General features: G+C 44.0%; 1 protein-coding gene across 1 annotated transcript in view; it reads left to right on the forward strand.

Annotated features, from left to right (window-relative positions):
* Abcc2 (ATP binding cassette subfamily C member 2) overlaps positions 1–13,814 on the forward strand; it is a 59,748-nt gene that overhangs the window by 11,738 nt on the left and 34,196 nt on the right. The window contains exons 6-13 of the mRNA XM_038327228.1: positions 127–182; positions 1,394–1,628; positions 3,804–3,967; positions 5,779–5,956; positions 9,283–9,537; positions 10,724–10,789; positions 12,402–12,539; positions 13,036–13,182. Of these exons, the coding sequence (XP_038183156.1) occupies positions 127–182; positions 1,394–1,628; positions 3,804–3,967; positions 5,779–5,956; positions 9,283–9,537; positions 10,724–10,789; positions 12,402–12,539; positions 13,036–13,182 (1,239 nt within the window). The remainder of the gene's footprint in view (positions 1–126; positions 183–1,393; positions 1,629–3,803; positions 3,968–5,778; positions 5,957–9,282; positions 9,538–10,723; positions 10,790–12,401; positions 12,540–13,035; positions 13,183–13,814) is intronic.

Here is a 13,814-nt window from a genome sequence, read left to right on the forward strand (position 1 = left end):
GACCAGCCAACATTAGTGTAACAGCTAGTCTCTAAAGCTGGGTCTAGAAAATCAGTTTCTGATTTTAGAGTCCCATAGAGTTCCTATTTCCAATTGATTCACTTTTCAACGTTTTCTATTTTTCAGAATCCATCCTCCACGGCTTCATTTCTGAGTAGCATTACGTTTAGTTGGTATGACAGGTAGGAAGTGCCTGGATTATGGGTTACTTGTATTCTTATATACACTCACTTCTCTGAAAGTGAAGACAAGCTCAATTTTTTTTAAAGTGCCTCCTGTGGTCTCCATTTCCCTTCTCCTTAGAGAGTTTAGGTCAGTTTAATTCAGCCCCTTTGTTGGACTGATTAGGACGAGGAGGAGAAACTGGGAGGTAGTCATTTTTGGTAGTCTCAGAGTTCCACGGGAGACACGAGGGGGAGAATGTGGGGGCAGGTGATGCATATGGGCTCGGAGGGAAAGGGAAACACTCCAGCCTGAGCTACCACAGGGTCTAGAACAGGCATCCTTGGTCTTTGTAGTCCGCAAACCCTCTGACAGGCTGGTGGGGTCCGTGAGTGTTGATGCACACTGGATACAGACTTTAAACATAGTCGGAATGTCTAAAAGGCAAGTTTGCGGGGCTGGAGAGACGGCTCAGCAGCTAAGACTCTTGCTGTTCCTTCAGAGGACCCAAATTCAGTTCCCAGCACTCATATTAAGTGGCTCACTTGCTGCCTGTAACTCTGGCTCCAGCAGATCTCATGCCTCCAGCATATACAGGCACCTGCACACATGTGCCCATACTCATAATTAAAGCAAAATAAAAAGGCAAATTTGTGATATAGTAATGAATGGACTCAAAAATCAATTCATTAAATTTAAATATCTAATGATAGATCTCATAAAGATCCTAATTTGAAAGTAGCAATGTTCAGATTAGGAGAAGAGGCTAGATTTCAGTTATGAGTTGTTACAAAGAAAGACGTAATTAATTTTCCACTCATCTTCTCAAGCCCTGAGTTGGAAAGGTCCAGTCTAAAGATGCAGTATGAAGGCAGGTGTGAGATCTGCTGCATTTGCTAAGGGCATCATGGAGGTCCCTCAAGGGGATGCCAGAGTGTAGAGAGATAGTTGTCACTTAAAGGAGAAGGAACGAGAGCAGAAGGAGGTGATGCCTTTGACTTTTGACTTTAGAGCCTCTCCCCTTCTTTCTTCCACATTGTCTTCTAGCACATTCTGTTGTCCCTGTGTTCTCCCCAGTCTTCTGTTAGGTTAAAGGCCAGGAGATGGAGATGGTGGAACAGTAGAGAAGCCCCAAACGTCATCCCTCTAGCTCAGATCTGGAGGATAGGCTCGGTAGAGGCAGACCGACATGGCACTTAGGGTCTCAGCCTGCGGGTCATTCTTGTTCCAGCACTGTTCTGAAAGGTTACAAGCATCCGTTGACACTAGAAGATGTCTTGGATGTTGATGAAGGCTTTAAAGCAAAGTCAATCGTAAGCAAGTTTGAAGCGTTCATGACAAAGGACCTGCAGAAAGCCAAACAGGCTCTTCAGAGGCGGCAGCAGAAGAAGTCCCGGAAGAACCCCGAGGCCACACTGCACGGTTTGAACAAGAACCAGAGTCAAAGCCAAGATGTTCTTGTTCTGGTAACTTTAACACAATGTCTGTGTGAATGTGCTATATGTCTCAGGCAGGAAGTGGTGTCACTTCTGACTTTCCATGTTTTCATACCACCCTACACCTTTCACGGCACGTTCTATTAGTGATGTACACAGGTCTAGCAACGCCTGAGTGGTGGATGCATGGGTATGTAATTCCTTTTGGATAAATCCGAAATTTGTCATAGTGTAACAATGATAATAATAGTAATTACTATTAATAATGAAAACATCACTAGGGCTAGGGAGATGGATGGCTTGGGGGGTAAAAGCACTTTCCACATGAGCCTGATGACCTGAGTTTGAATACCTAGAACCTACATGAAAGCTAGCCACAGCAGACCATGCATCTGTAATTCTAGGTACCTACAGGAAATGGGGACAGGAAAATATGCATATTCTCTGAGGCTAGCTAGCCAGGTGTAAGTGGCAGGGAAGGGATCATATCTCAAACAAGATAAGAAAGCAAAGACCAACACATGAAGGTAGTGAAGGTAGGTCCTAACACCCAGGTGCACACTTTAGCACACCTGTGACCAGCATACAACCATTCTCTCTCTCTCTCTCCACAGTGCGCGCACACACACACACACACACACACACACACACACACAAATCATTACTAGAAACTGCACTGTATTGGAAGTGATCATTAGCTAACATATTGACTCATTTATTCAAACGTATTTACTGAGCACAGCTGTGTGTCTATTTGGGGTGATTGATAGGAAGCTCATCTTCAGAGAACCAGGGAAAAAGCAAAAAGCCAGTGCATATGCCGAGGGTAAGAAATGCTCTTAAAACAAGAACAAGCATGGCACAGTGATTGCTCAGGAAGCTCAGGCAGGAAGATCATAAGTTTGAGAGCAACTTGGGCAACATAGTAAGAAGAGAAGGAAGTGGGAGGGAAGGACAGAGGAGAAGGGAGGATGATAGAGTGGCTGCTGATTCCAAGGACCACAAACACACAGAGAAGGAGGAGGAGGATAGTGTTGGAGCGGGGAGAGGAAGGGGGGAATGCATCATCCCTGAGCACTGGAAGCTAGAAGTCTGAATTCAGGTCACCAACAGGGTCATTTTCTCCCTGAAACATGGAGGGGAGAATGATTTCTGCCTTTCCTACTTCTGTTTTAGGCTAGAAATCCTAGGCCTCCTTTGGCTGGTGGGTACCCATCCCTCACTGTCTCAATTGTCACACAGCCATCTGAGCCCTGTCTCTTTCCCTCTTACAAGGGCATCAGTCATGCTGAGTTACAGTCTACCTCAAAGAGCGGTTTGCTTACATTCACACAGATCCTAGTTCCAAAGAAGGGCACATTCAAGATACTGAGAGTGGGACTTTGTATTACTTGGGGGTTCTCTAGAGTATGAATCTCTATCTATCTATCTATCTATCTATCTATCTATCTATCTATCTATCTATCATCTATCTATCTATCTATCTATCTATCTATCTATCTATCTATCTGTCTATCTATCTATCATGATCCCAATATAGCCATGAGCCTTTCTCAGCATGAGTTTTTAAGCACAAAAACCATGTTCTGGGTTGACACACTTCAGTTAACAAGAACACTTAGCCCGAAGTGGGACTACAGATGCTAAAATGTATGGTTAGAGACTTTCCGGGAACTATGGGCTTTGATGAATTAGGTCTTTGTTTTTATTTTGGCTGATGGTACTGCCTACATGCTGAGTTTTAGGGGCTGAATGGTATTTTCATCATGGAGTCAGTTGTGCTAAGGTCTGGGGCCCTTTTACGTACTGAGCTACAACTGCAGACCTTGAGTTTTTGAAACAGTCTTTTTTATGTAGTTAGGACTGGCCTTGAACTCACTGTGTAGCTCAGGCTGGCCTCAAATTAATGATCCTTCTGTCCTAGCCTCCTGAGTATGGGAATTCCCAATGTCTGTCCATGCTTATCTTTATGATGTATTCTTTCTAGTTTGGTTGTCTGATTTTTCAATCCAAAAGATATGAGTTGGGTGGGGAAGAGAAAAGTTAGAAGGTGGGCAGCAATAAGGAGGTGAAGAGAAGGTTACAACTGTACAGGGTAGTGGGGGCTCATAGGCCCTGCTGGAGCCTGGAGCCATTCAGAGCACAGTCTAGGAGACTTTCACTGCATAATTCTATGGACATAGTTGTTTTTGGGTTTATACATAGGAAGAAGCTAAAAAGAAGAAAAAGAAGTCTGAGACCACAAAAGACTTCCCCAAGTCCTGGCTGGTGAAGGCTCTCTTCAAAACCTTCTATGTGGTGACCCTGAAATCATTTATATTGAAATTTATACACGATATTCTGATGTTCCTGAATCCACAGTTACTGAAGTGAGTGCCCTGGACTTGCTGTCCTTTCCAGACCTTCGCTGCTACCTTCCCCTGCCCTTTGTGTATGTAGGCAAGAGTGTTCACTGGGCTCCTGTTTTGGAAAATACTCCTACTTTTCTCCCCTTTCCTGTTGCAGTGAGGCCGCTTGCTTCCCAACCGCCCGGCAGTTCAGACCCGAAATAATCACACAGAAACTATATTATTTAAAACACTGTTTGGCCCATTAGCTCTAGCTTCTTACTGGCTAACATTTATATACTAATTTAACCCATTTCTAGTAATCTGTGTATCACCATGTGGCAGTGGCTTACGGGGTAAAGTTCCAGCATCTGTCTCCAGCGGAGCTACATGCTTCTCTCTAATTCCTCCTTCTTTCTCTCAGCATTCTATTTAGTTTTCCCCTCCTACCTCTATCCCCTGCGCAGGCCCAAAACAGTTTCTTTATTAACCAATGGTATTCCCAGCATACAGAGGGAAAACCCACATCACTTTCTGGCTTCGCGTACAGGAAAAGCACAAGGCTGCTTTCGAGCATCTCTCTCCTTTCTGTGTGCCTCTCCTAAGAGGAGGCCACATACTTGTTAGACTTCTTTGTTGTTAAGCTGAACAAGTACGAACTGAGCCACATCTAAGAGTTGGGCAGCGTGCTTCAGAAGAGTAGAAGAGTGATTAACTTCATCTCTTCATAGCCAGCCCCTTTCTTAGAGGTCCAGGGTGCTCGTGATGGGGCTTTGCAATCTGCCACTGTACAGAGTGAATGACCAACAAGAGAGTCCTTTACCTCATCCGGGTATGAGCTTGCATTGTCTAAAAATGAGTGGATTAAATGTCACTCCCTATGACAGGGCTGAAACATTACAGTGATGTGTGTGTGTGTGTGTGTGTGTGTGTGTGTGTGTAGAGAGAGAGACAGAGACAGAGAGAGAGAGAGAGAGAGAGAGAGAGAGAGAGAGAGAGAGAGAGATTTCTCTAAAGATCTTTCCCCCCACCTTTTTGGAGTATATGTAGCGTAGGCTGGCTGACATTAAATTCTTAGTTCTCTTCCCTTAGCCCCTGAGTACTAGGAATGCATGTTTTAGGGTTACTATTATTTTGATGAGACATCATGACTAAGCAAGTTGTGGAGGAAAGGATTTATTTGGCTACACTTCCACACCACATTCCAACAGTGAAAGAAGTCAAGCCCAGAATTCAAGCAGGACAAGGACGATGAGGCAGATGCTGATGCAGAAGCCACAGAGGGGTGATGCTCCTCATGGCTTGCTCAGCCTGCTTTCCTATAGAACCCAGGACCACCAGCCCAGGGATGGAACCACCCACAGTGGGTTAAACCCTCCCTCATCAATCACTAATTAAGAAAAATTTCCAGCCAGGCATTGTGGCACATGCCTTTAATCCCAGCGGTTGGGAGGCAGACAGGAAGATCTCTGTGAGTTCGAGACCAGCCTGGTCTACAAAGTGAGTTCCAGGAAAGCCATGGTTGTTATACACAGAAGCCCTGTTTTGAAAAACCAAGAAGAAAGGAAGGAAAGAAGAAAGGAAGGGAGGGAGGGAAAGGAAAGAAAAGAAGAAAGGGAGGGAGGGAGGGAGGGAAAGGAAATTAAAGGAAAGGAAAGGAAAATTTCCTACACCCACTGATCACTTTAATTGAGGTTCCTCTGTCAGGTGACTTTAGCTTGTGTCTGTCAGGACAATTTTGGTTGTTTGTCACCTGTAGTGCAAGAGTGAGACTTTGGCTGGGCATGAATAGAAGAAGGAGCCCTTGGGGATCTAATGAGTGAGTGTCACTTCACCTGGTTTTGTTCCTGCAGATTTCTCATTGCCTTTGTGAGCGACCCTGGCACATACGCGTGGGTTGGATTTATCTCCGCAATCCTCATGTTTGTCGTGAGTCTCATCCAGTCTTTCTGCCTTCAGAGTTACTTTCAGTTGTGTTTTGTGTTGGGAATGAGTGTACGGACAACTGTCATGGCTTCTGTGTATAAGAAGGTAAGTGATTATGTCAAGTATAACCAAAAAAAGAAAAAATCAAACCCAAGGAAAAAATACGAACATTTATTCCAAGATTGAGAAAAATTTGATAGAAATAAAAATTAATATCAACACTTAATTTTGATTAGTTATAAGATTCCCCTTAAAAAATTAAAAAATGAAGTGTGTTCATGATACTGAGCATCCTAGGGAGAAGCTAGCAGATTGCCTGGGGTCTGCCACGCAGCCCTGAAGGCTCAGACACCCATTCTCATTGGCTGTCCTCACAAAATGGAAAGCCTCAGGAAATAAGGTAAAGTCAGAGAAGAAGGAGGAGTGAGGGTCACGCTCTTAAAACCATCAATATTCAATTTTTAAAGTATTTTTGTTTTATTTTATTTTGTGCACATGGATGTTTTGTTTGAATGTATGTTCACCATATGTGTGTCTGGTGCTTGTGGAAGCAAAAAGAGGGCATCAGATCCCCCCCGCCCCGAACTGGGGTTACAGACATTTGTAAGCCTCCACACGGAGAGTGAGAATTGAATCTGGGTCCTCAAGCAGCCACTGAACCATCTCTCTCCAACCCCTGACCATCAGTCTTAATTCAAATACTTACTAGCGTGAGTTCACAGAGCTGGTGCGTCTGTTCCACAGCAGATCTTTACTAGTGGCTTTAGAGTGCTGTGGGAGTCACGGCCCCAGTACCCTAGAATATATTTTTCCCAGAATTTTTTTTCTGGTTCTTTCTTCTCTTTGTGTTTATGGTTTTGTTGTGGGGGCGCTGATGATCAAACTCGGGATCTTCTGTATGCTCCACAAATGTGCTACCACTGAGCTACCTCCAGCCTAGCAATCCTTTTTTCCATCTTCAGCAGGTACCAAACCTTCCTTGGCCTATTTACTTACTTACTTATTTCAATTACATTCTTTCATTACTGAGTTCTCCAGGTTTGGGACGTGTTCTATTTGCTTGAGATGATTTTGCTCATCTTTCTCTGATACATGGTTAAATTTTTAAATTACATTTATGTGTGTGTGTATACATATATATTTATGTGTAGCTATATGCATTATTGTGTGTTGTGTAAGTGTGTTGTGTTGTGTATGTGTGGGTATATATGTGTGTGTATAGGGATGTGTGGGAAGGTATGTGTGTAGATAGGTATATGTTTGTAGGTATGTGTAGGTGAGAGAGCAACTTGCAGGGGTGGGTACTCTCCTCCCACTATGTGGGTTCTGAGGCTCAAGCCCAGGTTGACAGGCTTGGTGACCAGGTAATAAGTGTTATTACCTGCTAAGTCATCTCTCTGGACCTGATATCAATTAATTAAGAAACCAGGACAGTTCTTCAGAACAGGCTCTCTACTTTTTTAAATTCTGATTCGTGACAAGCTGACACTGAAAACAACCATAATACATAGCATCTCACACTGTAGTTCAGGATGGCCTGGAACTCAGTCTGTAGCCCAGTCTGGCTATGAACTTCCAGCCATCCTCCTGCCTCAGCTTCCTGAGTGCTGAGAGTACAGATGTAAGCTACTCTGGCTACTCCTGTAAGGTATAGTAAGGAACAGTGGTATGAGTATTACTCTCCTGATCTCCCTACCACGAAAGCAGAAAGCCTATACTGTGAGATTCAGGCATGTAGAACTTGTCTGTGAACAACAGAGAAAGCTCGTAACTTCAGATGTGTGACCTCTGCAGTTTTCCTCTCCATTTTAAGAATTCTTGTCTTCCTTGATAATGCTTGAATTTTCTAAGACTGTGGCTGAATATAAGCTAGCTATCTCAAAAGCCTACACGAGGGCTAGTGTTGTAGAATATCATTTTTAAGTGTGCTACTTTTGTTTATGCTCTGGAGCATTTGTTTAATGATGCAAAGATGTGTTTGATTAAATAAAATTCACCTGTGGTCAGGAGATGCGTCCACAACTAGCAGGCAGGAAGTTGTAGGGAGGAGCAATGAAAGAAGAAGGGAAAGAGGACGTCAGGGCCCGGCCACCCAGGCACCCGATAGCCACCAAGTAAGAATGAAAGCAAGATACACAGAAGTAAGAAAGATGAAAGCCCAGAGGCAAAAGGTAGACGGGTTAGTTTAAGTTTAAAAAAAGCAGGCAAGGCCGGGCAGTGGTGGCGCACGCCTTTAATCCCAGCACTAGGGAGACAGAGGCAGGCGGATCTCTGTGAGTTCGAGGCCAGCCCGGTCTACAAGAGCTAGTTCCAGGACAGGCTCTAAAGCTGCAGAGAAACCCTGTCTCGAAAAACCAAAAAAAAAAAAAAAACCAAAAAAAAAAAAAAGCAGGCAAGACACAAGCCAAGCTAAGGCTGAGCATTTATAACTAAAAGTAAGCCTCTGTGTGTGATTTATTTGGGAGCTGGGTGGTGGGCCCCCCAAAAGCCAAAAGAGCAAAAACCAACCACGACGGGCTGGTGAGATTGCTCAGCAGGTAAAGATGCCTGTTATCAGGCGGATGACAATGGGACCTGCCCATTACACATACACAATAAATAAATAAAACAAAATTGTTAAGTCTATAAGGCAAGAATAAACAATGCTGCCTTTACTCTTTCTCTTTCCGCATCTTTAATTTTCTCATTTTCTCCCATTCTCCAATATTGAATTGCCCATGATACCATAGTGAAAGGGGTAGATGTAGACTTTGTCATCACAATTACATCTGAGAAATAAATAGAAAAATAATATACCTAAGGTAAAGAAATATAAAAATATATAAAAAGAAATATAAAAATATATTCCTAAGGTAAAGAAAGAGTTACCTATAGACTGCTAGAGGTTACAAAAAGAGGTAACTCTTGTAAATTTGGAAGTCTGGGTAGTCCTTTTGAAAGTTGCATTTAAGTCGATACCAAAAGATAGATGGGAATTTTCTGGGCAAAGAAGTGTATAGGTGGGGCTGGTGAGATAGCTCAGCGGTTAAGAGCATTGCCTGTTCTTCCAAAGGTCCCGAGTTCAATTCCCAGCAACCACATGGTGGCTCACAACCATCTGTAATGAGGTCTGGTGCCCTCTTCTGGCCTTCAGGCATACACACAGACAGAATATTGTATACATGATAAATAAATAAATAAATAAATAAATATTTTTTTAAAAAGAAGTGTATAGGTGGGCGGGGTTGAATGAAGGTGAAAACAGACGAACAAGTGGCCAAAAATGAGGTAACGCTGTGTGTTAAGATTTGAATGGGAAGCTGTGGCCCCAGAGAGAAGGTGTGTCCATATGGAGCCCATTCTTCTGTTATTTCCTCATTTCCTGAGGTCCTCCTCTGCTCCCCATTCTCTCTGTCTTATCTGCTGACCCCAGTCCAATTATTTATTTTTAGGCTCTGAAGCTATCTAACTTGGCCAGGAGGCAGTACACCGTTGGAGAAACCGTGAACTTGATGTCTGTCGATGCCCAGAAGCTAATGGATGTGACCAACTACTTTCAGTTGACGTGGTCAACCGTTTTACAGATCGTCTTGTCCATTTTCTTCCTGTGGAGAGAGCTGGGACCTTCAGTCTTAGCAGGTGTGGGGATAATGGTTCTCCTGATCCCAGTCAATGCAGTACTGGCTACCAAGAACAGGAAGATTCAGGTAAAGAAATAGTCACCCGTGAGCATGTGCCTTTTCAACATCAAACTCTGACTTACACTGCTAATTCTTTTTTTTAATTATTTATTTTGTACACATATTCTGTTTTGCATGTATGCCTGCAGGCCAGAAGAGGTCACCAGACCTCATTACAGATGGTTGTGAGCCACCATGTGGTTGCTGGGAATTGAACTCAGGACCTTTGGAAGAGCAGGCAATGCTCTTAACTGCTGAGCCATCTCTCCAGCCCTACACTGCTAATTTTTAGAGGGAACTGGAGGAGGGAAAGGCTTGTGGGACACTTTCTGCCATCCCAAATGTGTTTGGCTTTTTCTATCTTCCCTTTTGGTCTCCGACCACTTAGTTTATAGCCACACCCCACACACACACCCTGCTCTGCTGAGCTTCTTCCAGAAGGGATTTTTTAAAAAAAAAAAAAAATCTTGCTTCTCCACAAACCAACCACCCATAGCAGTTCCATGGGTAATCCCACCTTTCCGTTATGTCCTGGCTGTCCCCCTGCTGTTACCAGGTGGGAGTCCTCCAAGCAGACGATGGTCCTTAGCTCTGCCAGGAATCCCAGTAGTGGTAGATTCCCTAGCATCTGTGATCTATCCATTCATTTGCTTTGTGTTCATTTAGTAGCAAATAGCATCTTAAAACTCTTTATTTCACATTTTGCTGAGAGCACAGCAAGGAATCAGACAAGCATCCTACTCTCAGGGTGGAGAGACAGACTACAAAAACAATAAGGAAAGTCATGATGAGTACCACACAGAGAGCTGAATGCAAAACGATAGTGGTAGGGTAGACATTTTCAGTCAGGCCAAAGACGTCCGGGGTGAGGTGGGCATCTAAAGTCAAGCTCTGACCGGCAGACACATCCTGACAACGGAGGAGGGAGGTTTGGGGACAGCAAGGGGAGAACAGTCTGGAGACATAGTACAGTCAGGCACAGGCTAAAGGAGGGCAGATAGGAATAAACTTGGCATCTTCCAGGCTCAGAAAAACACAGGGACAGAAGAAACAGAATGGGAAACAGGAAGAGTTGGAGAGAAACAAATGCCATCCCTGGGCGTTTGTTCTGATGAGATCGCAGCCACCCTTTCCACTGGTGTCTATCATTAGCGGCAAACCTGGAGCTTCTCTGGCAGAAGTTCAGTTTGGTTTTGTCTTTCTCTCATGGCAGGTCAAAAATATGAAGTATAAAGACAAGCGGCTAAAAATCATGAATGAGATTCTCAGTGGAATTAAGGTAAAGAAAAAGAAAAAGCCAAACAGAGAAAATCTCTGGGTACAGTAAGAGAAGCAATGACTGATTCAGCTGTTGAGTGTCATGTGACTCCTGATTCATTTACTTCTTCTGTTTCCTCTTCTATTGCGAACCCTTCCAGATACTTCTGAACCTTGATTTCTATTTGTTTATCCTAAATTGTTTGTCTTTACATTTTACTGTAGAAATGTTTTAAAATAATTTTTAATTTATTTAACAATTTTATAAAGAAAAAATTTTGACTACAACTAATCCCCCCAGTTCCCCTCGTATCCCCTTCTACATCCTCTGAACCCTTTTTTCTAGACACACCCTCTCTAATTTCCTATCTGTAAATATATAGAAAACCCCCTGAGTTTAACTAGGATTATTTGCATGCACATGAGCGTAGAGTTGTTTGCTCAGTTATAGAAATTTGCCACCGAAGGCAAACTAGCAGCTATTAACTACCAATAGCTGCTCAGGTTAGAGCGAGCCCTCTGAGCCCTCCTTCCCCTCCCCATGGTGGAATGTTGACAGGTCCAATCAGTCCCTAATGACGGCTGCTGTGGGTTCCTGAGGGCAGAGTCCTTGTCAGGCACAGAAAACAGTGTTCTGCGGCACTCCCCATCTCCTGCGGTACTCCCCCATCTTCTGAGACACTCCCCCATCTCCTGCGGTACTCCCCTATCTTCTGCGGTACTCCCCCATCTCCTGCAGTACTCCCCCATCTCCTGCAGTACTCCCCCATCTCCTGCTGTACTCCCCCATCTCCTGCTGTACTCCCCCCTCTACTCCCCCCATTTTCGGCGGCACTCCCCCATCTGCGGTACTCCCCCATCTCCTGCTGTACTCCCCATCTTCTGCGGCACTCCCCCATCTCCTGCTGTACTCCCCCATCTCCTGCGGCACTCCCCCATCTTCTGCAGCACTCCCCCATCTTCTGGCTCTCACACTGTTTCTGCTCCATCTTTCACGATGTTCCCTGGGCCCTGGAAGCAGGAGGGCAGTGATTTGGAACCACTGCTTAGGGCTGAACCTCGCTCAGTAGTTGCTTATTCTCAGCACTTTGATCAACTGTGAGTCTCTGCAGTAGCTGCTGACTCTGGCAAAGAGAAGCTTCGCAGACAGAGGCTGAGAGCAGCGCCAGTCTGTGGGGATGAATGTGAACACTTAGAAGTTCCATTTAGCAAGCAATAGTAGTGGGTCCTCCAAGGCACTGACCTTCACAGCCATTATTTTATTTTATTTTATTTTATTTATTTTTTGAAGAAAATTTTGTTTTATTTTTACATCTCTTTCCCTGTGTCCCTCCTTACCTTCCTCTCCCTCTGTGTGTGTGTGTGTGTGTGTGTGTGTGTGTGTGTGTGTGTGAGAGAGAGAGAGAGAGAGAGAGAGAGAGAGGAAAGAGAGAGGAGGAGAGAGAGAAGAGAGAGAGAGAGAGAGAGAGAGAGAGAGATGCACTGAAGTTAGCAGGTTGTCAGTAAATACAAGCTACTTCTCTATAATCTATATTACCCCTATTCTTTTGGTAATTTTATAATAAGAGTGGACCACATGTACCTGGTGCCCTTTCAGGCAACAATGTGAATTTTGCTATATTCTGACCCATTAGATCCTGAAATATTTTGCCTGGGAACCTTCCTTCAGAGACCAAGTCCTCAGCCTTCGGAAGAAAGAACTCAAGAATTTGCTAACGTATGGCCAACTGCAGACTGTTATAGTATTCATCTTGCATTTAACTCCAGTCCTGGTGAGTGGAAGGGGTATGGATTGAGGTTATATTCTGAGAAGAAAAGCCTGTTCCTAGTAGACTCCAGCCATCTCTAGACTCGGTCCCTAGATTCAGGGAATTTATCCCCCTTCCTCAAACTCCTACAACCCTGACTGACTCTAGCTCTACCCTGCATGTACTGTTGGGTGATCTAGTAGCCAACAGTGAGATTTCAGGATGTTCGTCGTGGATGAGGATGCCAGGAATGGCTTACATAGTAGGACTTGTCTTCATGGGGGAAGCAATATGGATATGTTGAAAGAGAAGGCCCAAGCTCTGACCTTAGCAATCTGTGAATTGAATTTGTCCCCTTGCGAGAGGTATTTCTTCCTCTACTAGGACTAATTTTCTGATGGGTAATCTGAAGAGACTGGGATAATTCCTAACGGTCCTGATCACACAGTACTCCTGAAGCTTAGCACAAAGGTCTTTGGTCCATTTTAGTGTTGGTTTCTCATGGTCTTATTCTTCCTAGGTGTCTGTGATCACCTTTTCTGTTTATGTCATGGTGGACAGCAACAATATTTTAAATGCAGAGAAGGCTTTCACCTCCATCACCCTCTTCAACGTCCTTCGATTTCCTCTTGCCATGCTCCCTATGGTGATCTCTTCAATGCTCCAGGTACCTAAGAGCGCCACTGCTAACTGTTTAGTTGACTTGTGGTGCGGATTACTAGCCTTCTGTATCTCATGTCGAGCACCTGCTGGTAATTGTTAAATTAAAAGTTCGTCTGGTTTCTGGGGACCAATGGATTGATTTAGTAAAATTGTAAGTCCTCTGAGCCTCAGTTTAAAATATGGATAATCATACCAACCTCATCTACTTCACAGGGAGACCGTCTTACAAAGGCATTTAGTGAGATTATTACGATTATGCCTGGTCAGAGCCATTTCCCCAGACCAGCTTCTCTCTTGTTTTTCTAAAGCTCTTGAGGCGTTGACATACCATTAGGTAAATAATGGCACAAAAACAAAACAAAACCAAACCAAACCCTGTCTTTGCATGAACCTATGTAATAATAAGTTTGGGAGCCTCAAGCTGAGGCAATGTCTTATGTCCTGAAAACTGAACATAGTCACTGAGAACATAGTTACCATGAACTAGGCCTTAAGAGTCAGTCCAAGGGTAGACGGGAGACTGATTGTAGGGCTAGAAAGCTGGGGTACAGAGCTGACGGGCGTTCCTTTGAGAGGTATCAAGTTCAGACACCTCTGGCCTTAAGGCCTGAATTCAAAGAGAAGGCCTTCTGTCTG

This window comes from Arvicola amphibius, chromosome 1, assembly GCF_903992535.2.
Source record: "Arvicola amphibius chromosome 1, mArvAmp1.2, whole genome shotgun sequence".
Classification (NCBI taxonomy): Eukaryota; Metazoa; Chordata; class Mammalia; order Rodentia; family Cricetidae; genus Arvicola; species Arvicola amphibius.